Source organism: Myotis daubentonii, chromosome 4 (genome assembly GCF_963259705.1).
Source record: "Myotis daubentonii chromosome 4, mMyoDau2.1, whole genome shotgun sequence".
Lineage (NCBI taxonomy): Eukaryota > Metazoa > Chordata > Mammalia > Chiroptera > Vespertilionidae > Myotis > Myotis daubentonii.
The window spans coordinates 105,497,385-105,522,600 of NC_081843.1; the positions used below are offsets into that span (position 1 = coordinate 105,497,385).

General features: G+C 36.8%; 1 protein-coding gene across 1 annotated transcript in view; it reads left to right on the forward strand.

Moving 5' to 3' along the window:
- HCN1 (hyperpolarization activated cyclic nucleotide gated potassium channel 1) overlaps positions 1-25,216 on the forward strand; it is a 310,164-nt gene that overhangs the window by 20,646 nt on the left and 264,302 nt on the right. Inside the window, exon 2 of the mRNA XM_059694808.1 lies at positions 14,922-15,345. Coding sequence (XP_059550791.1) covers positions 14,922-15,345 — 424 coding nt within the window. The remainder of the gene's footprint in view (positions 1-14,921; positions 15,346-25,216) is intronic.

The following is a 25,216-nucleotide window of genomic DNA, read 5'->3' on the forward strand; positions in this document are numbered from 1 at the left end:
AAAAGTTAGCTTCATGCCATATCTGAATCAGAAGCAAAGCTAGTATCAGACCCCATATTATAGGGATGCTGCAAGTTATCTGGAAGTATGTGGCAGTATGTCTCCTCTCCCAAGCTATATATTATAAAACTCAGCGTAGTAATGAGAGTACTGGTTCCATAAAGGGTATCTAATCATATTTCCCAGGAAATTATATTACCACTTATTTATATTTTCTAAGTAGTAATAGTTGTTTGGATATTTTGAAGTTATGTGCCTTCTACATATGACATATAGTAAGTGCTTTTATATCCACACTTCCCTTACTGAAAATGCAAAAATTCTGTACTTCTTTTAAATCCCACAAATGTTTTTAAATTGTACTGTAAAATATATTAAGAAAACATTATTTTTACAATGTTGAAACATCTTGTCAATTTGTAACACCATTTCCTGATCTATAAGTAGTGACTAAAATACAGTTAAGATCATGTTAAATTAATTCTAAGAGGTGGAAGAGACACAACACTTTAATTATATCTCTTGCATTAGTCCTGGTATAAGTCACAAAATACTCTCTATTTCAGTCTTACAGAACTTTTTTAGAGTTCATAACTTAAGCCTAACATTAAATCATGAACAAATACCATAAAGCATGCAGATAGAATATACTTAATGAAGTATATTTTTGTACAATGTATGTTTTTCTTGTTTTATACATTATTCTTTTATTGAGAAGTTTTAATAATTGCCTCCATAGAGAGTTGTGTGACACTTAAAAAATATAGACCTCTAAGTTCCACTCATAAAATAGATTTAAATGATTAAATTCTAAATTTTTTAGTATTTGTCCCAAAGAGATAATTTATATAACTCATAACAAGTAGCTTAATTTAAGTCAAATTTATGTATAATTATAAAAATTAGCATTTTAATATTAAAATTGAAAGCATAACTATCTCATGGAAGGTTAGTACTATACTTAAAGGTTACATTTATTATTAAATGTCTTAATTTTTTGTTTCATCAAAGAAGAAGAAAACATTTTGCCTTTATTATTAAAAGAAAAATCACTTAAAATGTGAAAATAAATAATGGAAAATAATTTGGGGGAATAAATGTGTTCATGTTTGAATTGTGAGTAATGAAATAAAGGTTAGTACCAGAATGCTTCTGCTGTGTCTTGTGATTGAGAGCATAAAGTCAAGTTTGTGATGGTTGCCTGGAGGTCTATTTTAGAATGTTTTATCAGTTTCTGGTAGCTATAGAAAACTTTATTTGAAGACAAACACATTTCTCTGTCACCTCTGACCCCCAACTTGTGATGCTGATACAAGCAAAGAATTGTGCTCCTTGAAAAAGCTACTAATGACTAGGGATGCTGGGGTGGAATTTGAAAAGATAACCCTACAAAGCTGCAAATGACCCAGGTTGGAACAAATTGTGCAACTGAATAAGCCAGTATGGAATTGTAAGCCGAAGTATGAAATCAGCATTCAGGAGTCCATACTGATGTAAATAACTGAGTTAATAAACCGGTGGAGAAGAGACAAAATTCCCTGTCAAAGAATTTCAAATAAGTTAAGCTATTCAAACTTTCAAGGAATGCATTGTGACTCCCCATTCTCTAATTGTGAGCTGTCAATGGTGATTTATTTCAAAGAAAGAGTGAAAATAGGACTCATTGTACTGGTGAGAAACCTGACCAACACAATAGAGCCAGGTGATCAAGGTTATGTTGAGAAACCATGTTGCTAGTTAGGAACTCTCTTGACATGACGTGATATCAATCTCTGGGGTCTTCCTCTCCACATCCCAGAACCCCAGTGTAATCATAAGAGAAACATCACACATCTAAATTTTGGAGGGTATTTTATAAAATATGTGACCAGTACTCCCCCCAAATATCTAAGTCACCACAATCAAGAACAGTCTAAGGAACGGTCATAATCAAGAGGAACTCAGACATGACAACTGAACTCTAATGTGGTATCCTGGGCAGGATCCTGGGACAGAGAAGGGACATTTGGTATAAAATAGGGATCTCTGAATAAAGTATGAACTTCGGATAACAATAATCTATCTGTGTACAGTTTCTCCCTAGGAGGACTTACGTTCCCCAGGCTCTGGTTTTCAAATCTGTACACCGACTCCTAAAGGTTTCCCAAGCTCTGGCATCACTTCTAAGTTTCAGAAGTTTACAATTCCAACTGCCTCCTGTCATGTGAACTTGAAACATATTAAACTCATTATCTCCAAAATTGAATTGCTAATCTCCCCCACATCCACTCTCAAAACTGTCACATTATCAGTTTCTAGTTTCTTTGGCATAGGACACAGGAGCTTTATTTGACTCCTTCAACTCACTTCTCCTGGAAATTGGATAATCATACATCTTACCTAGTGTTCCTTCATGGGGTTCTTTACTACCTTTCCCATCTTCTCTGCCTTTCCCTAATTAGTTTCCATATTACATTTCTTTAAAATTGCTGTGTTCTCTCCATTCTTGCTTTGATACACAAATGACTTGTACACAACAAAACTGTTATATTCGAGAAGACTGTTGGCTCTGTTCTAGGTTCATTTTCCCCAAGGAAAAGATAGAGATCTAGACTGAGGGGGTTTTCTCCTAGGTATAGCTCTAGATAATACTAATATGGGAAGCTCAGCATTCCACATCTAATCTAGTCTTCTTTCCACTGTGTCACACTTATTTGTAAGTAGGTTTTTCCCCCCCTAACACCAAGAAATTTTTTTTGTCAATAATAAACACAAATATGACAAAACAATAATAGCAGTCCAGTATGTTGGCTTAAATGCATAACTGATGCTTTTCCATGAAATTTTTTTAAAGGAAAAAGCAATTAAGTTGGAAAATATTCTACAAAATGCCTTATTGAATAAGACTCCTGTTATTCAATAGAATGCTTGATTGTTCATAATGGTTGGAATTTAATAAATGGATTATCATCTAAGTCCAAATTGCAATCCACCATCTAGGATGTTTATGCATCTTCAGTAGTAGATATCTGGAGTGGAGTCAGAGATGAATATATAATTTTTTCATTTGTGACTATTTTGATAATTAATATTATTTTCAATCATGTCATTCCTCTCTGTAAAAGGAAAATTATGCTACGTCTATGGCATAAAAATATTTGTATATGTGTGTAAAATGCAAATAAATACAAATCAAAATAAATGTAATGCATGACAGAGAATGGAAAAAACCCTGGGTTAGTGATTAGAAAACCCTCCTTCAAGTCTAAGATTCCACTAAATGGTAAGTCACATATCATTGTTTAATTCAGGTTTCCCATTTGTAAACGTAGGACTGATAAAACATTGCAATATGTCTCACAGAACTGTTGAGGAAATACAATGAGAATGATTACTGTGAAAATACTTTATGAGTGATAAGGTGGTTTTATAGCAATTGTCTGACAAACTCTTACACCAGTGATAGTAGTTTGACAACTGAATGAGAAGGTACCAAAGCATTCTAAGTATTCTTACTGCACTCCCTGAAGCTCAGTTCTTAAATCCACTGGGGTTTATAGGACCAGCCAGGAAGGGTTCTGTGGCTCCTCCTTCACCTTCCAACTATGCTGGTTGAACTATAAGTTCTTGTTTACTTTTAAGAATGTGTGGAATCTGTTTACATTTCTTTAGACATTTAACCTAGACAAAATTTCTGTATTTAGTTTTTCAAGTCATTTGTCACAAATTAGGCTTTTCGTTTCTTTAATTATCTCCCCCCTTCTCCTATTTTTTCTGGGCATTTTCTAGCTTGTCCACATTTTCATGATATTTAGATGCCCCAACAGAAAAATATTCAAGTGACACCCTATTCAAATATAGACTGTAATTGTAATACCATGTCTTCATTTCTTTATTGATTCAGTAGATAGAGAGTTCATTGTAGTTGTAGGCATTGTGTTCTACAATGGCGATATAGTGGGAAGCAGAAATAGGTGTGGTCCCTGACCACAGTACCACTATAGTTAGAGAAATAGACCTGAAACAATTGTCCACATACATTTAAAACACAAATCATTTGCCCAGCTGGGTCTGGTGCAGTGGTTGAGCATCAACCCAGAATCCAAGAAGTCACTGGTTCAATTCCTGATCAGGGCATATGCCCAGGTTGTAGGCTTGGTCCCCAGTAGGGGGTATGCAGGAGGCAGACGATCAATGATTCTCTCTCATCATTGGTGTTTATATCTCTCTCTCCCTCTCTGATATAAATAAAAATATATTATAACAACAACAAACAAAGCATGTGTATGTGCCCGCATGTGTGTGCCTGCGCTCATGAAGGAAAAGCCAAGGTCCTTAGGGAAAAGCCAAAGTACTTAGGGAGTATAACTGGGCACCAGTCCCATCTGGAGCGCATTTCTTCATTCAGTCTCTGGACACTTCTCTAGGGCTTATGATGTGTATGGTGCTGTTGCAGGGGTGTGTGTGTGTGTGTGTGTGTGTGTGTGTGTGTGTGTGTGTGTGTGTGTGTATTTGTTTTAATGCAGTAGAACAAGACATGGTCATTGCCCTTCATAAAATACCAAGGCATGGCTTGTGAGAGTTATGCCCACCCAAATGTGTTCTGCAATCTTGTATGAAGCATGAGTAAGTGACTTTAGGACATGTTGATGCTTTTTATTGACCAAAAATTAAAATGCCAAGCAAAAGCAGAGTGCTGGATAACAAAATAGTTTTACTTGAAATCTTTCTACACTCATCTTCCACATCATCTTCCACCAATTTTCCCTACCCTCCTTAGTACCACCCAGAAAGACACTTTGGAGGTGCCACTGCTTGCACCTAGATTAGGTTTGATACACTCAAAGGTCCATGTACCACAAATCTTCTGAGGGAAAAGGGGAGTGACCATGGATTTGAGACCCTGGGCCATGTGCCAGGGGAGTTGCTTGTCCACTTGAAGATGGAGAAGGTGAAGACGAGGAGAATGGGTGAAATGTACTCCCCATGGTCTCAGGGAGCAGCTGTGCAGATGAAGTGAAGGAAAGGATGTGTGCAGGGGCCATGAGGGGTTAGAGTCTAAAGCTCCATGACCAGGTTGAGGATTAGTGTGAGGAAAGGTCAGAGAGATTGGGTAGGAATATGAATTTAGACATTTACATCAATTTTAAGTTGCCAACAGTTTTGGTATGATTTAATTTTCATAATCATATTGTAGAGGTTGATATTTCTTTTCATATTTTATGTTATTATATAACACCATATGGGTTTTGAAATAATGACTTTTGAGTTAGTAATCTCAAAGATACAACAAAATAATTATTTCAAGAATTGCTGTATTTGACAAATATATAAGATTAGTTATTGAGTCCTTCTCCCCTCCCCCTAACCCCCAATTATCTCTCTGGTACCAAGAAAAGTGTGATATTTTATTTCTCCACAGGTTTTTTGTTTTTGTTATTTGCTTTTTTTAACTGTTGAAGAAACCAAACACACAACCTGTCACTTTTTTGAAGGCAGAAGCTATGTCTTTAAAAAGGCACAACTTCCACCTATTAGTGGGATTCAGTTATCTCCTGAGCAGAATCCTATTGTGGATATATTTCTGTTGAAGAAAAAAAAAGTTTAATAAATGCCACAGAAAAAAGAGGGAAGGAGAAAAGGCATTACAGTTATGTGGAAACATACACATGAATTCTTGGTGGGAACTGAAGTGAATTGAAGTGCGTATTCATTCAACTCTTTGTAGGTGATTGAAAATTACTCATAGTACTGGCTGTTCTGCTTAAAATATGCTCCAGAGTTTGTGTGAATTTCCCAGACAACTAAAGAAACATGGGCAGTTGGACATCCCTTGAGGGGTCCCAAATTGGAGAGGGGCAGGCTGGGCTGAGGGACACCCCCCACTGCATGAATTTCATGCACTGGGCCTCTAGTTGGTATATAATTTGTTTGAATTTCTTAGAATGTGTAGAACCACACCTGATATGTAGAAGATAGCCGATACACATTTATTAGAATGTTTACAATTTAACAATTTTGAAAAAATACTTGGTACCAAATTTCACTCCCACTTTCTAAGTGCTTTATGCCTTTAGAGCTTCAGGATTCATTTTTGTTTAAACACTAGTGAGATATCTTTGCAGCCAAAGCAGAAAGAATTCAGAAATCCTCTTTTTAATAGACAATCCCATAGCTTCTTTATTTAGAAGATGCTTGGTAACACATAGGCTTTGGAACAGGTGAGCTGTCACATTGATTCTCTGGAAATATAGGTAGACCTTCAATGTTTCTCATATTGAAAAGCACACAAACCAAAGACCAGCCATTGAATCCTACCTAGAGCATCATTGTCTAGTCCCCTTCAGGACTCGAACTTTCCATTGTGAAGACAATTTCGTTTTCATTTCAAGGGTGATGGATCATGACTGGTGAAAGTGTGTATGCTGCCCTACTTCATGTGGGAAGTTTTTTTTTCTTTAATGTTATTTTAAATTCTTGAGTCATTTATTCAGGCATTGAATATGGTGGAAGGGGTGTGAGTGTGCAAGCTGGTCATGGTTTTTTTTCTACCTGCATGAATTTAAAAACAGTCCTTAGCTGGATGGCTTTCAGTTTCCTCTTGTTAAATTTAGATAATGCTGCCTACCTCTTTGCTTGTTTTGAGTATTAAATGAGACAGTGTTTAAACAGTGCCTAATAGCTAATAAGTGCTACTTATGCTTTATTGCCCTGAGGCTGCCATCCTTTTCAATATCCAGTGAGGTAAATTATTATATACAGAAATCAAGATCATTGCCACATTCCAAAACTCCCTTAAAATGTAGATATTTGCAGGGCACGATAATATGCTTGGGAATTGATTCTGTATCTGCCATCACACCCTCAAACTAGAGCAATAGTGCAAATGAACCATGTGGCATTGACAGATTGAGGGTGAACTAAGAGGCTATGGGTTTGTTGGAATCTGCAGAGTAACAAGAAACACATGGGAAGCGACCTATGTTATCAGCAACAAGAAAGATAAACGGTATGATTTGAAAACAAGCCATGTTGGGGAAAGGTTATGGTAGTAACGAGGGAAGAATCATTCTGAAATTAAAATCTTCAAACTGGAATAAGCCGTAACTTAGTTATGTATTTAGACAGGGAAGAATTCTGTCATCTTCCTTCTTTCCAAAATCTCAATGGTTGGATGAAAGTAATCAGCAAATATAAAGCCCGTAGCAATGGGTAGTCATTAACTGAGCTTCAAGATGAAGGTGCCTTCAGTGTCTGTGTCGTGAGACTGTATCTCATTAAGATTACTAATGTCAGGTTTCCTTCAGTCTGTCCTTGGAAACAGTTTAAAAATGGACATGAACTTACTGGATTTTTGCCCTAGAATGAATGGTCTGGAATGCATTTTGGGTAACATGACCACTGACAATATATTTGCTTTTCTTTAAGGCAGCAATTTTCAAACTTTTTCATCTCGTGGCATACATGCATTCACTGCTAAAATTCTGTGGCACACCAAAAGTATATATTTTTTTTGCAAATCTGACAAAAATAGGTGTACTTTTGTTTCATTCACACCATACGGCTATCGTATTGGCTATTGTCATTTTTTTATTTGGGAAAAGATGTCAGTGCCTCTGACTCAATAGTCAGCTATTGCACGTTTTATAAATTCTTGTGGCATACCAGTTGAAAATTGCTGCTTTAACGAATAAAGTTCTGAGACTCCCAAGTAGAGACTTAAATTTTTCAAATCACTCAGTGACAAATCAAATAAAAATACTGAGAAGCCAAGGAGCAATTTTAGATTAAACTTTTAAAGTCCAATTTTTAAGTAAATTTAAACAGTAGGAGCTATTTTATACATTTTCTACTTTTCTTTTGTAAGTTCAGGATTTTTATGAAAAATCTCTGTTGTCACAATGATAGAATCCTGCAGCACAGACCTATTCAGTCCTCAGGGAGTTCTCTTCATTCTGCATCGTTGATGAAAGCTGTAGACTTATGGAAATATATTTTGTGCATGATATTTAGGGGCAAACAGATGTTTTGATTCAATGGAATGAAAATTGTGGCCTTCATTCGAAGTGAATTTGAATGACATAATGAAGATGTCCTTGAATGACATCATTCTGTTGTCTAAAGCAAAACAATTAGAAGTTTAAAAGTATGCAGCATAATTCTACCAGCAAGGAGAAATAAGGAGGCTTGTACTTCTTTAATTTCAAAACCATCCAAAAGAACAAATTATATAGATATAGATATAGATATAGATATAGATATAGATATAGATATAGATATATCTTATAATATTGTAGTACATTTTCATTAACATAAATGCATTAATTTAAAATTTTATCATTGGGGAATTGGCAGTATGTATATTATTTGCTAGGCGATTAAATATAAAGATTGGCATACGATTTGGCTAGGAAGAAGCACAAAAGCAGTATTTACAGACATTCTTCATTAATTGATCCCCATTGCACTAAATTATGGTCTTCACTAGTAGGTGTCTGCAGTGCTTGAAATCACATAGAGAAATTAAGACTGGAGTTTGGAGCCGGGAGGAGATAAACTCCAACCGGACTGGGAATGGGTTATAAGAGGGTGGTGGGAGGCGCCTGGCATTGTCCTTGACTATTGAAGTAATGTTAGTAAATATGGAGGTTGAGTTTGGGTTTTAAGAGAAGTAAACCCCAGACATTTGTTGGGCAATGGGAAAGATGAGGCATCTGAAAAACAGTCTTTTTGTATGATAGCTGAGGACCATGTACGCACAAAATGATGAGCTTCAAGGGAAAGAATTGGGACAAGCCGGCCGTAGAGGATTTTGAGTGATTACACTTCATTTTGCAAGCAATAGGAAGTCTGGTGGCTATAAATAGGAAGTAATTTACTGGGGCAGGTAGAAACAGGAACATTAGTAAGCAGAATAATGATATCATAAAAACTTCTTGGAGAATGATGGCAATGGAACAAACATGAAAAGCTGAATATGAAAGCTGCTATATCGGAAGGAATATGAGACTGGTTGAATGCAGGACTGGGCCCACAGGGGAGTCAGGAATCATTTTTAAGTCGTATGCCCAGTGGCTGGCTGAAAGGAGAAAAGCAGACATGCTATCATAAACAGAAATAAAAATACCAGGAGAATTAGTTTGAGGTCATAAGGTAAAACTGGTTTTGGTTTTAGCCTGTGGAGACAGCTATTCCACTGGGACCTCCAGAGGCCACTAACAGTACAGGGTGTAGCTAGAAATGCATGACTCCACCTCAGAGGTCAAGGCCAGGGAGAGACCTGATAACCATTTACATTAACATTTTTGTTCAGCCTAAAAGGATTGATGAGGCTAAAGAGAGTGAATAGAGGGATGAGAACTTGGGTGAGATGGTCATGGGATCCCTACTTTAATGTAGGAAAAATAGGACTTAGGTAGAGGTTGAGGAAAATAAATTTCTTCTGGTATATAAATATGAGTGAGGAGTGACGAAAATGCAGAATCATAGAAACCAAAGATTTGGGAGGGTTTCTGGTAGGAGGAGTAAACAGAATTGTGATACACCACAGACAAGGGTCTATGGACCAATATAAACCATTCATATTGGCAGTGGGGAGATGAGCACACGATGAAAAAGAGCAGTTACAGGGCAAGGGGGCTTGGTCCACCTCTTCACACCCTCAGATGAATTATGTTTCTATCCCATCACTCAGTTTAATGAATAAGATGAGCTATAGCATAGTGTGGCTCTCACCCATCTCATGTTCTCATTTGGAAAATTGTTAAGTTTATTGGAAATCATCTCAGTGTCTTCAGTTATGGTTTAACTTTGTTTTATCCATAAGTTACACTAAACTTTCCTACAATGGGGATGTTAGCAAGGTTTCATTGTACTAGGAAAGCTAGCATATTTTCCCTTCCAGTTGTCTATATGTGAATGATCTGAGTTTTCTGATATCTCTACTCCCTACACATCCTTGACACTGAATTTATCCTTGAGAGACCAAATCACAGACCTGACTAAGAAATGCTCTTTGCACAGCTTAGGGCAGGTATGCGTCGACCCAGTGTGAGTATTCTGTGTGTAAATAGTGAGGTTTACAAGGTGGTGAAGAGTGTCTGAGAACCCATCTGATCCAAGTTCAGGGATTGGCTGCTGAGTCTTGGCAGGTGAATTGCCACTGATGGCACTAGGATGAGGTCATAGCATTTAAAAGAAGGTGCTTTATGTCATTTCTCAAGACATGTGCTTAATAATTGGGCTAGCATTGGACTTCTGAAAATTGAATCAGTTTTAAATAAAATTTTAAATAAAATTTTAAATAAAATTTAAAACTTAGTTACAAGGACTGTGTGTTTAAAAAAGTAAAGGCAGTTAGACACTTACTCCTTTATATTGATAAATAAGTAGCTTACCAAACATATGCCCAATTTGTTTAATATCTAAAAATGTAATTTTTTAGAGGGAGTCTTAAGTGTTGGTAATGGGACAGGTTTGACTCTCCATTTTACTTCAATCATAGCTAAAATAATTTCCGCATATAAATCTGCTACATTTCTGGGGTTTAGTCACAAGTCTACTTAATGACAAATATTTATTTCATCAGACAGAGGGGAGAATAGTACCTTTCACTAAATATCTAGAGAGAAAAAATTTAAATCCCAGTAGCGGGATATGGAGATTGTTTAAATCTCTTTAAGGCTTTGGATTAGAAATGTCTGACATCAGGTATTTTCACCTGGAGCAGGTGTCATCAGAGGGCATGGAACCTCGGGGCAGTGGGGAGTTCTTGTTACTACAGAATGAGGGGTTGTCTTTATTTACCAGGGATACAAGTAGGTAGAAAGAAGGAAGCATGACTAAATTTGAATTCTCCACAGTTTAATATCAGGAACTAATCTTTATAATGCCACTTTTTCCCTTCTAAAATCTTAGAGGGGGGGGAATAGATTTTGAACATAAGAATAATTTGTCTATCAACATTACTCTATTAGTAATTAAAATCATAGTTATCAATGGTATATTAATTATAATTGTAATATTTTATTTTGTGTATCTCCTTTCAGTAGAAGGTAAAAATGATTGCTTAGTTATTACTTTACTGTAATTATCAAGAAACTTTCTAACAGGTTCTATACTTTACATACATCATTGCTTGCAGTCCTCCTACAAAGGAAGTAGTAGAAGAAAATTGAAGTTCACTGCCATTACCTTTCTTGTCCAAAACAGGCAGCTAGTAGAACTAGAATTTGAACTCTAGTCTGCCTTCAAAATCCAACTAAGATCTTTTACAAATAAATCCTGTCTCTGTAGAGCAGCATGAAAAGGAGAGGGGTTTTGTAACATATCAAACCAACTGTCAAATCCCAAACTGTTTTGTTTTCAGGCTGTCTAATCTAAGAACATGTTCTTAATCTGCTTTCTTATTTAATTTATTTTAATGTAGTCTATGTCATAAGAACTCTCAATGAATAAAAATGCAGTGTTATATAAAAGATAAATTAAGAAATTATTTACTGCATTAAAGGCTCTTTGTCTTGTTAAAAAGCATTTCTTTATCCCCACTGAAGTGTAGCTTTCTACTGAAAATTCAATTAATTTATCTACTTAGCATTGGCTAGTCTAGATACTGTCCATATTACTACAGAAATTAAATAGAAGACAAGAGACAATTTTGAACTTTAATGAATTTAAATCCAGTGATGATGGAAGAAACAAAAATAGTACCCAAAGAAGTAATAATATAAGAAGCATACTGAAAATATATGTTGCTCTGGAGTTTGTGAAAACAAACAAAAAATTAGGAAACTCTCACCAGAATGGGACCTGAAGGAGAGGTGATGCTAATAAGAGAAATGATAGGCAGAATGGAAGGTTCTCTATCTCCTGTTCATGGGCCCAGGTGCACATGGCGGGGACTTTCTTGCTTGACATATGAGGTACTTCCCATAAAGTGTTAAAGCAGAGTCTGGTAAGGGAGTAGGAGTCTTTATTTCCTTGAAAACCAGGGCAACTTGTTTCTATTCAATTGCGAGTCATTGATGGCTTTTGAGCTGGCAAGTTCCTTGTTAGATAGGTTGCTCTGGAACGGTGAATAGAATGGATCAGATGCCATAGACAGGAGACTCTTGACATATTAACAGTGGGGATGGGAAGAGGGACTATATAGGAAAGACAATTCTGGAATAAAATGTGTAAGACATAGAAATTGAGAGATGAGGAAAAGGGAGAGCCTGAGTGTCCAAAGGGACATTTTTAGAGCTAAGAGCCAAGAAGAGAAACCTGTGGGCAGGTAGGCAAGAGGATATCATGAGGTCAGTTTTCAGGGACATATGCATTGTTTCAAAAACAAAAGTTATATCACACTTCTGAGTGGGTGTTAACTGTATTTTTCTTGGCTAGCAGAGAATGAATGAATGTTAACTGAAGAGTTATATTATGCAAAGTCTATTTCGAGACCTGTGTTTATATCTGTGAAATAGAGTCACTGATACTTTAAGAGGAAATGATAAGGATCAATGGACCTTCATGATGAGGTCAATATAACTAATGGCTTCAGACCATATTAAATCCTGGTCATAAAAAGCTATGGTGTGTTAAACATTATTGCAATTATAAACATTGGGTGGCACTTTATCCTTTTCACCTCTATTGACTAGGATGGATAGAATATTAATTTTCCTTCAAAATAGCTTCTATCTTAATGACAAAAATACAAACATGCATATAAAAGGGAGTATTTTTCAATGGGCTCCTGGTTACTCCCCATAACAATTGAATTATTTTGGAAAGGAAAGGTAAACTAATAGTAAGTAGGCCACCAGCATTGTGTCTACAGTTTGTTATATGCTAGGATCTGTAATTTGTATATGTTATTTTATTTTATTTATAAATCTCTACACATTTGGTTCTATAATAATCTTCATTTTACAGAAGAGACAATTTAGTTAGAGAATTTAAGTAACTTGTCTTCAAATTCGAACGCTGGTAAGAATTTCTGGTTGCAGACAGTTGCAGTGGGAATGATAAAGGGCAAATGGATGAATCCACCTTATGTTTAGGTATTAAAACCAAACAGCCACAGTAACTGAGCATGAGATTGAGCAGATTCAGGTCCGGGAATTATCTAGGATGGCTCTAAGCTTTCTGACTTGTAAATCAGGTATAGAGTTGTTCTTTTCCTTGACAGAAGGGGCCATGAGGAGTATATGTGGGAGGTGACATGTTAAATCGGGGCCTGGGGATGCTGTTTAACCAGAGTGTGAGATAGGCAAGGGGGTAGGTTCAATAGGCTGCTGGTCATGAGGCTTAAAGGCAGCAGTGGATAGAGATAAAGCTTCTGGAGTCATCAGTTACAGGTGAACCATAGAAGACATGGATGGGTGTATGGGATTGCCCGAAGAGTCTGTGTGGAGTAGAAGGTAAAAGGCCCACTATGCCTGACACACAGGGGAGCAGCAGCCTTCTGGGGAGGCCAGGGACAGGAGCCCACAGAAGAGACAAAGAGTAGCCACAGGGTGGGAATCCTCAGTGCACACTTGATTTCACACTAGAGCTCAGTGACATCGCTTCCTTGTGAAATGGCTATTATACTACCTCTCATTTGCCCTTAGTATAATAAGGGGCACATTTTGCATATTTCCACTGGGGAAGGAAAAAGAAAGAAAGAGAAGGTGGCATTGAAAATGGCAGTGTATGATGCATGATTGACATGGCTATTTGTATGCTTATCCCTAAATGTATAGATACGTTTTAATGGAAAGACTGGTAAAATCTTTAAAATGACAAACATTTACCTTTGACCTGATCTTGGGGGGCATGTGGAGATAAGGGGAGAGAGTTCTTTTTATAGTTCTTTCTTATATTACTACTTTTATTCCAGGAGCCATTCATAATTAGGGATGGTAGAAACTTGATAGATTTATGCAAATGCATGCCTTATCAAAAGTGGTTCAAGTAATCTAAGTGGGAGAATTAATGTTAAATAAAAATATCTCGGTAAAAAGAAATTTCTATATCTTTTATGAAACTAAACTTCCAAAAGAGGACACATATGACCAGGACAAAGTGACTCATGTCTTTTCAGACTTTTCATTATTAAAGAGATTTATCAGTACATTTGTTTCTTCATTGTTATAAGTATATACTGTCACAAGTATAAATAGTCTATTTATAATGTCAATATTCTTTGCAAGAATACAAACGAAAATTACATAATCATCTCTGAAGAATTTAGTTACAATAGATTAACCAGGAATAACCTGAAAGTTCCTGGTTTTCTCCCAATTTTAATGAAAGGTGAGATTAGAATATTTCAAAAGATAGTAAACATAGATTCTAGTTTTAAATCTAGAGTAGAGTAACTTCAATTATTTTTAGCCTCAGAAAAATGTTAGTTTTCCTATTTCAAACTAAAGAAGAATAAAGCATACATATTTGGACTACTGTGAAGCTAAGGACAATTCTAGAACTTATATTTGACCTAATCTCCTAGGAATAAGTTTGCAGTACTGGTATTTTTAGCACACCTTGTTTATTCTAATCTATGATTGGTAATTTGGTATATAACATACTTCAAAACACCTTCAAAGAATCTTACCAAAAGCATTTTTTAAGTTGGGTCTTCTGGTTTTATATTTCTCCCTGGTTTATAGGGAGGGTGTTTTTTGGGGTCTTTACCAGATAAATGGGGTTATGGGTGTTTTTTAATTTATTTCTATAACACTTGATATCAAATAATTTTTGAAATTCTTTAATTACAATACCTTACTTTAGGAATATGTTAATTTTACTTAGATTTAAATTTGTCGCCATGGAAGGAGTTAGTTACCTTATTTCTAAAGCCAACACTTTGTTCTCTCACTCATTTATTAACCACAAATCAGTAATAACTTTTGGGGGGGGGAGAATGGTCTGGTTGCTGCCTGCATCTTAAAATCTGATTGTTTTATTCGTTGTAGGTTTTATTGGGATTTAATAATGCTTATAATGATGGTTGGCAATCTGGTCATCATACCCGTTGGAATCACGTTCTTCACAGAACAAACAACAACACCGTGGATTATTTTCAACGTGGCTTCAGATACAGTTTTCCTCTTGGACCTGATCATGAATTTTCGGACTGGGACTGTCAATGAAGACAGCTCGGAAATTATCCTGGACCCTAAAGTGATCAAGATGAATTACTTAAAAAGCTGGTTCGTGGTGGACTTCATCTCGTCAATCCCAGTGGATTATATCTTCCTCATTGTAGAAAAGGGAATGGATTCAGAAGTTTACAAAACGGCCAGGGCACTTCGCATCGTGAGGTTTACAAAGATTCTCAGTCTCTTGCGTTTATTACGACTTTCAAGATTAATTAGATACATACATCAGTGGGAAGAGGTAAGACATCTATTTTACTTTTTAAAGTCACTATATGACCATATTGTTAATGATGGCTGTTTTAAAATGTACAACTGGTCTATATATGAGGTTTATGAAATTCAAGGAGAAAATTTTTATTTATTTTTTGGTACATAAGTGATATATGTGTATCTTCAAAAGATATGGTCAAATATTAGATTTGAATGAACTGAAAAGAAATTCGTGATTTTAAAACTATCGTTTTATATCAATTTAGTTTTTTTCCTAACAATTGCACTTTAAGCAAAACAATTTTTATTCAAACCAATAAAACCCTTCTTTTCTCACAAATGGCTCTTCTTTTTTTTATCTGATATGAATACATCAAGGACAATATTTGACAAAGATGTGGAGGGTCTATTTGCTAATCTAGTTTTATCATAAGCTCTATGAGATAATCTGGTATATGGTTCCTCTAATACTGAAATTTCAGAGAATTTGTGTTTGAAGAAAACAGATTTTGGGGGTGTTTCCAAATTACTTATGTAAAGAGTGATTTCAGTATTTTAATGTTGCTCTTTGTCAGGGGTCCTCAAACTTTTTAAAAAGGGGGCCAGTTCACTGTCCCTCAGACCGTTGGAGGGCCGGACTGTAGTTTAAAAAAAAAAAACTATGAACAAATTCCTATGCACACTGCACATATCTTATTTTGAAGTAAAAAAATAAAACAGGAACAAATACAATATTTGTATTTGCATGTGACCCGCGGGCTGTAGTTTGAGGACCCCTGCTCTTTGTTATGCTTCGCATGTAATTATTTATGCTAGTTTCTCCCTATTAGTTCATTTCATAATACTGAAAGACAGCATACCCAGGAGGAAAATTAATACATAAGAAACTCAAGTAACACAGTGGGTAAGTGCAGTCAATTTGGCCAGTATTGTGCTGACTAGGGGCAACTTTGTTCCCAGGCAGTCTATGGACCAAAGAGGGCTCAGCAGGGAGTTTCTAAGATCTGAGTGAATTGTTCCATCCCACACAAAGGAGTTCCTGTCCCTACTTCCAGAGTCTGTTTATTAAACATCTTAACTTTCTTTTCCTTCTAAGTCTACCTTTGTAAATTATCATCTGAGTTTTACTGAAGATTGAAAATGCTTCGAGAGTGTCTAAGTCTGCACTCAAGAAAACAATAGACTTGCTATGGTTTGTCACTTTACTAATAGCAGCAATTAATTTTAGCATTTTTAGGATGAATTGTGTTTTGGAATTTAGGTTGAAATGAGTCTGAAAATGGAACTTCTGTGAGCACCAGCTCTGCTTTCTTTGGGGCCACAGCCATGTTCTGTGTGTGCTTGTCAATGGCGTTTCAGTTCCTAGGATTTCAGGAAATGCCATGTGATCATGCATACTGCGTGAGACATTGCTGAAAAGGCTGAGAACGGATGGTTCCTAAAATATGGATATGGGTTATATTTAAAATCCAGTGAAGCACATTTGAGAGATTGGATTCATCTGTGTCTAGATAGTACATTCTATCTGAAATGCAGTAATTGTTTGGTTCTCAAACTTTATTATACCAATTTGAAATTGATTTCAGACCAAGATGATTATGGATAACAGCTAATGGTTATTGAGGAATTATTATATGTCAGGTAATATATTTGATTCTTTACTAGTAAATCTTCCCAGTGACTCCGATAGCTTGCGCAGATTCATGGTAACAGGCGGGGCTGGGATGCTAACCTTGGCAGTTCAACTCCAGAAGCAATGCTCTTAACCCCCAAAACCTATAGCTTCTTGCTGTAACCTATGTGTACTCTTTTAATGTCAAATACCTTAATATCCAATGATTTTATGTATTGAATACAAATTGTAGATGACTAGCCCAACTGGTGTGGCTCAGTGGTTGAGCGTTGACCTATGAACCAGGAGGTCATGGTTCAATTCCTGGTCAGGGCACATGCCAGGGTAGCAGGCTGGATTGGTAGTGCAGGGAGCAGTCCATCAATGATTCTCTTTCATCATTGATGTTTCTATCTCTCTCTCTTCTTTCCTTTCTGAAACCAATACAAATATATTTTTTAAAAAAACACTAAAAAATGTAGATGAATATTTACCTCTTAAAACATGGTTTCACAAAACAATATTAATGGCTAGCCTGTGTAATGAAGAGTCACTGAGACAAATAGTCAGTCAGTTAAAAATGCAGTGCGCAGTGCGACTGCTTTTCCGAGTCTTGTAGTTTTAACCCATTTACCCTAGAGAACAGCGTCAGGAGGAACAGATGGTGACCTATCAGATGAAATGGCAGGCCACATGGGCAGAGAGGACACTCCTTAAAAGGGATGTCCTCTGGCGCCTGGCAGCGGTGACAGGCACCTGGATGTGTGTACCGTGATGGGGTTCTATAGATGCCACGCTATGTATGACTCAGGCTCACGGCCACCGTAACTGAGAAATGCAATTTAATATGTACTTACAGGCATTTGGTAATCAAACACACCCCAACCATGGCTGCGAGTTGGCAGGTTCTTTCATATAAATAAATGACCTTGATAATAAATGAACCGTAAGCTCGTTTAAGTGAAGAATGTTTCCTTGATTATATGATACCTTCCTATGATATCACACACATCATGGATATTTAATGTCTCTTAGTAATCCTGTTAAACAGGGAAGAGACAGTCATAATTGATCCAAAATGTAATATGAATTCATGACCTCACCACTTACATGATTCAAACCAAAATCACAAAGGATCTTACATGGTTCCAAGCTGGCAAATCTCTACCTGACTTTGGTAAATGCCACAAGGATGTGTTTACAAGTAGAAATACAACAAATGGTTTGGCAGCAGTTGCCCTGGGAGGGTTAAGAATAAGACCGTGCAGGAAGATGTGAGCTCACCCACATGTCTTTGAATTCTGGGTGTTTTAGTACCAAGCTGGCTGGTTCTAAATATAGCAAATTTGGGGAAGTAATGTGTGAAGTCTGGAAACTGCTCTCATTCTAACTGAATCATTTCCAAGGAACGCAGCTGCCTTCTATAGGGAACTGTGTTGGTCTTCAATGATACATGGTGTGTGTGTGTGTGTGTGTGTGTGTGTGTGTGTGTGTGTGTGTGTGTGTGTGTGTGTGTTTTCTGGTCTGAATTAGTTCATCTGAAAAACAAGAAGAAGCACCAAAGCCAGATAAATTAGAGAAATTGTGAATGAAATAGAGAAACTTAGTCCTTATGTTACTATCATGACTAAAGTTGAATGTTGTGGCTACTGTACAAGGAAAAAGCTGATTTGGCCAACAGATTTGTGAAACACGTGGTGTTAAGAAGTCAGGAGGGATGTTTACATAAGACAATTATAAGATCAGTGGCTTTAAGATGCAAAAATAGAGCTCTCTCAGTGTGATATTTTCAGTGTAAAGTTTCATGAAACTGCATGTATATCGTCAGGTGAGGTAAAAATCTGGAACAATTATTTCAATAAATTAGGGCAGAAAATGCCTCATTCTCTCATCTCTAGAAAACTGAGGTGAATCTTTCTTGTAGTTTGGCTTTTTAAAATTCATTTCTTTCATTCAGCATTGTTTTTCTCATTCTATTTCAAGTAAAGTCAGTGACCCATGGCAGAATGCTCTATTGTAACCTACCACAGGGGTGACCCATTCTCCGTGATCCTCCTGAAGGAGACATATGGTGAGGAAATCCTCGGAAATTAAATGGAATATTAACAATTGTTAGCCCTCAAAAGCCACTGAAGAGATAAAGGGAGATTAAGAGCTTAGTAAGTGGGAGATTATTCAGTTAGTGAAGGTGAAGGGTCCTAGGAACCTTGAATGCTGCCCAGCCCATTGGGTTGTATTCTGTTTTGTTTATTATCGAAGTTGGATGATCTTTGACATTATTAGGTATTGGGAATAGCAATTGAGAAGAAAAATACTATTCTGTAGAGCTTATCTATTTTTAGGATTTAATGCCATGGGCAATGAACAAAACAGTGTGGGACACGCATGATGCTTGTATCAAAACTAAGCCTTTGGAACACATATCTATAATATTTGCTCTTTTATTCCTCATTTACTATTCCCTCAACCTTCCTTTTATAAATTTTTAGACCCATCACAATGAACTAAATCCATTCTGCGGCAAGAAGGAGGGCTTGTGGTTTCCATCTTGGTATATGTCTATAGCAATTTCAGATGAGTAATGTGTCTAGGACATCACAATTCTCTGCAAGCAATCAATATTAGGTTTTTATGTTGGCTGAGAGACAAATTGATAAACAGATGATGTTTAACAGCCAAGCGTTAATCAGAAAATTTATTCCACAGGGAGCTAATTCAGATTACAGTTTCTGTCTTTGGTTAATTTTAACATTTTATTTGGTTGGTATTAGAAACGACTCTTGCTGTGAATTGCCTATCTACAATTACACAGCACATACTGTTAACTACTTTCATTTTTTAAGCATCCCAAGGCTGGCCATGAGCAAGCACCGTTGTTTCTGTAACGCTGCCCTCTGTGAGGGTGTAGAGAACTTCCCTGTTGCCTATCACATCAAATCTGTGTTTCTTTGCTGTGCCTTCAAGGCTCCTCAGCCAACCAGTCCCCGTCTCAACTGTGTCACTTCCTATTTGCACCCAAGGACTCCTTTCTGATTTTTGTGTTGTTGTGTTTCTTTTGTTTACAGTGCTTCTTGCAGAGAATGGTTCTTTCTGTAATTTTGCATGTGCCACACCTCAGATTTAGAAAGCCTTTCTTTTTCCATTGCTCCCTTAAAAAGTAGACTTCAACTTATTTCCAGAAAACATTTTACATGGTCAGTCCCTCTACTATGAGCAGTTCTACTGGTTCTGCTTGCATTTGTTCTGCTGATTGCTTGGCTGCTGATGCTTGCTTAGATGCATGTCTTCCATGCACTAAATCCACTAAGTAATTGCAAGGGAATAGCCATTCTTCGCTCCCAAGCATGGACTAAGTAGCTTCTGTTTGCAGATACTGCACATGAGAATACAAAGCATTCCCCAGCTTTGTAGGAGAAACAGACATAATCACAGATGGTGTGGTAAATGGTGGCATAAAGAAGGGAGTGAGGCTGGCTGGTGTGGCCCAGTGGTTGAGTGTCAATCCATGAACTAGGACGCCATGATTCCAGGGCAGGACATGTGCCAGGGTTGTGGGCTTGAGCCCCAGTGGGGGACGTGCAGGAGGCAGCCAATCAATAATTGTCTTTCATCATTGATGCTTCTATCTCTCTCTCTCCCTCTCCCTTCCTCTCTGAAATCAATTATATATATATATATATATATATATATACACATACATAAAAGAATATATATACTTGGAGAGAATCAACAGAGCTTTCTTTGCACAAGAAGAGAGCTTCAGACATACTTGAATGAATGTCAAAGCTGGAATCTGGATTACCTAGCTTGGCAAATGGGAGCAGAAGAGCACATTCCTGCAAGGCAGCCTAGCCTAGCAGTTCCCAGCCTCCAGAACCTAGGCAATAAGGTGGTGCATTGGGAGGTGCAGACAGGAATTTTTGCTGATGGTAGCCTTACTCAGTAAGGTGTCCTTGAGGCAGTGCAGGCAGGGGATTTACTGGTACATTGAGAATGCAGCAGAATGAGGAGGGTTGGAGACCACTGGGGATGGAGCTAAGGATAAGTCAGGAGAGAGTTATCACTCACTTGTGTTTTTTATATATAGCTAGTGTCAAGCAGGATACTTTTCTAGATACCTCTGCCGTGTATTCTTGGCCTTGCAGTGTTTGTATAAAATGAAACATGAACAGGACATATGCAAAGTTTATTTTGTCAGCTTTATAATTTAAATATCAATTATATTTGACATTATTATGATATTAATATGATATTAATATAATTATATTATTGTGATACAATTATATTTGAGATTTGTATTTCTAACCACCAACACATGGTGGTGTGAATTGGATCATATACTAGAACTTAGTATTTATGTGTGTTTATTAAAATTGTGCCTTATATTTTCTATTTAATCTGGGTGGAAGTATTCAAAGTGAGTGATTCATGACTAAAACTTAATAGAACAGTTGTGAAGTTTGAGTTAAATGAGATACATGGAAATTATTTGAAATACTTAAGTTGATGTGTGCCTTTGTGTAGAAATATAAGATCCTGATATCATCTTTCTCTGATTAGCCCACATACTGAAACTATCATTATGATGTGTGTGTGTGTGTGTGTGTGTGTGTGTGTAAATATTTTTGGCAGGCTAATATTGATTCTGCTAAAGACCACTAGATGTCCTCTATTGGTTATGTTACTTTAGTATTCTAAGATGCCAACACTGTCTTTTTTGAAATTATTCATTTATACTCCTTCATAATCTCCTAATTGCTTGGCTATCAATGTCTAGATAAAATAGATGACTACAGATGGTCACATAGGCAAAAATTATTATATCTATGATTTCTTCTCAGATGGAACGCAGTTTGTTAAGTTCCTTCAGCAAAGAGTCATTTTTATTCTAGAGAATTGTTTTCAGTAATATGTGTGCTTTCTAAGGTATTATCAGATACCCTGAAGTTGTAAGGTACAATGTGATGAGATCTATTTGAATATTAAATGTTAGGTCAAGACAATTAAGGAGAAATTGATCATATTGATAAATAATGTATATGTGTGGGTATGTATGTGTTAGAAGTAAGATACATAATTTTATGAATGTTCTTGGTCAGTGCACTGAGGCAGATCTGTATAAGCCCAATGCTTTTCACATGGATATCTCACTTTAATGCCAAAGTAATCAGATCAAATTTAAAACATTCATGTTACTGTTTCCAGATTAAAATATTAGACTTTCTTAATGCTTTGTGATTGGTCCAGTCTGTGTCCCTGTTTTGCATGTTTTGTATACTTCCATGGCTCTATATTGAAAACCCCAGACTTGCATCCCAAGTTTCAAAACGATGTAACCCCACACCTCCAATATTCATGGTGATGATATCTCCAGAAAGATAGCTGTTGAGCTCCTCAAGCTCATTATGTTCTCTTTCTTCTCAGGAAATATTGGAAGTATTATAAAATGCTATTTTGTATTTTTTTTCTACACGAAATATACCACATGAGGAATTGAAGCAACAAATGAATCAGGCAGCATTTAGGACAAAATGCATTCAGCCTTACACTTAACTGAAGTGTCTGGGTAAATGTCTCAGATTTCCCCTTCATTGAGTTTGCAGATACAACATATATTATGACTACTGCCATTGTGGACTCATCTATGTGCTACTGGTGTACAAATTGGGAATGTCATTGGTTCTTCAATATTGGACACACAATTTGTGATGTGATTCTGGTTTAAACCCTAATTCTGGTTCAACTGCCAAAATGTTTCATAATAAGCATGTGTTACTTTAATCTGTGGGGAATGATCTCCGTTGAACTGGTCACTTGGTTGGTCCTGTATACCACCTACAAACAAGACAGGTGTGATGAGACGTGACATTACTGAAAGTGGTACAGTGGTGCCCAAGAATATTTTGTTGTTAGAAACAACGAGGTGATGTTAATTACATCTCTGAAGGAACTGTTGAGTCTACTTACCTAATCATTGGGCGGGGGGAAATGTGTGCTTATTTTGTCAGTTTCTAACAAATCAGTCTTTCATTTTAATTAGATACAAGTCAAAAGTAGGTTTTATTTATTTGAAATATTTTGGGAAGCAAAATTAGGCTTGCATTATGTCAAAAGTAGTAGTTGATTCATATTTCATTGGGCAAAGCATAGTCATTGAAATATATCAGAAGGTGTCACAGAAAGTGTTTTATAAAACATTGTAATTGTTATGAAAATTCAAAGAATAAATCAAAGTGGATCCTTCATTTGCACTGGGTAATCACAGAGAAAGACCTACTTTGACTTCTCTTTTTGTCTTGCTGATGCCTGCACTTTAGATTTCTTATGAGAGGACTCCTGTCTTAAGTGTGAAAAAGAAATACATTTGGTTGGTTATATAATTCTGGTGGCTATTTTGAGTTAAGTCTGCCATTTAGGCCATTTTTTTTTAAGAGAGTCAAAATCTTTTTTCTTATTACATCTTAAAGTGAAAGTAGACTTTGAGGAAGGATTCTGGAAACTAGTCCCAGGGTTCCATGCAATTTGAAGCAGTTGTGAAGTAAGCCAATAGCAGCTCTTCTACAATAATCTCATTTGTCAGGAGTGGTTTCCTATAAAGATTGGTCATCAGTGGGAATGTTTGCAATGATGCTGATTATCTTAGCGTGCTGCCCCTTTTGTTCTTACTGTTGTGGAGATGATTGGGTGAACATATAAAATAAAGGAAATTTGGCTAAATTGGAGTGAAAGTCAGAAATACCTTCTGTGGACACTTTTCTCTCATTTTAAAAATGTGGATGATGGCTTTTACTTGAATTATATGGGTGCTTTAAAAATCAAAGAGAACATTCATTTATAGTGCTTTGTAAACTCTAAAATTAAAAGTCTAGAGGAGCATATTAATGTAAGCGGTAATTAGGTGGTCAAATTATTTTACTGATTTTTTTCCAGAGAAGTTCTGAAATAATGAAATCCTCCTCTTCCTCCATATTCTGGGTCAGACCGGAGAGTCAAAGGTAGCAATGAGAGCTTTGAAGTTTAGAATCCCGGAGCGGTAACTACCTACGAGGCTCTAACAGTCCTGTTTGGAGAATCACTAACGCTGTGGAGGTTGCAGTTCAGTGAGAAGCAGTTCTGCCCTGTGAGAACGTGCTTGTCTGCATGACACTGAAGAGAAGAGCCGTAGATAGTCCTAACCTGGTGGAGGGTTACCGCCCTGATCCCCCTCAGCTAATGTTTGTCACAAAAGCAAAATAACTTTATAATGACTATAATTACCAACAATTGCTAGTACATTTATTAGGGAAGAGTTATTGAAAACCTTGTTGACTTAAGATATTGAAGGCTCCCATAAATTATTGACTTTAGAATAATATCAGAGCATGGCTGGATGGATTCCAAAAGAAGTGTATGTGTGCACTTTCCTGACTTACAAGGCCCAGGAGGTGTACTGGACTCTAAAGTCCTAAGTGACTGATCAGATTTCTGCTCTCAGGCGCGTTTCTTGGGAACTGTGACATTAACAACACCACTGGGGAATGATTCTCATATGTTCTATGGGTTTCTCTGATTCAAAAGTATCTGATAGGAACTTCAAATATAGTCTAAGCCATTACAGAGATAGCATCTTAGTAGGCTATTGGTTGACAGGCAGTGAAAGTAATTCTCAAATAGCTGAGAGGAAGTCTCTGTGCAAACGAGGAAGATAAATGAATACGGGTGTCCCAACTTGAGTGAGAGGTGCATTGGTATCAGAGAGGGGTCCCATCAGGATATGAGAAGTTCAGCTGGGCTGCAGAGAAGATGCAGGACACCAGCGAATGATAAAAAAAATATTTTAGTTTTGCTGGAGACTTTCCCTTCCCTTCTGCCAAATCACCAGCATTTGCCTAATGTCGAAGATGAATGTTTCAATGTTTCAAAGTGTTGTTGTGGGAATTTTATCAACTAAATCATCCCTCCCCCTTTCCATTTAGTTGAATTGTTATTTCAGATGTTCTAAGAATCTCCAGTGTCTTGAAATTAGTTCACTATATGGCTCCAGATGAAAGTTAGCAAAATGCTGTCTTTGAAATAATTCTAGTTAGTAGCACATTTCTTAAACATACAGTTCTATATATCCAGTAGCATTGCATATGTAATTATAGACTACTAGAAGCCTTGTGCATAAAACTTGTGTGTGGGGAGGGGGCGGTTGTCCCTTAACCCGGCTTGGGCCCTCGTGCAACCCTCAGGTAGGGGGCCTAGGCCTGGCCAGTGATCAGGGCCTATTGGGGCTTTCCTTCCCCCAGCTGCTGGCAGCTGACCC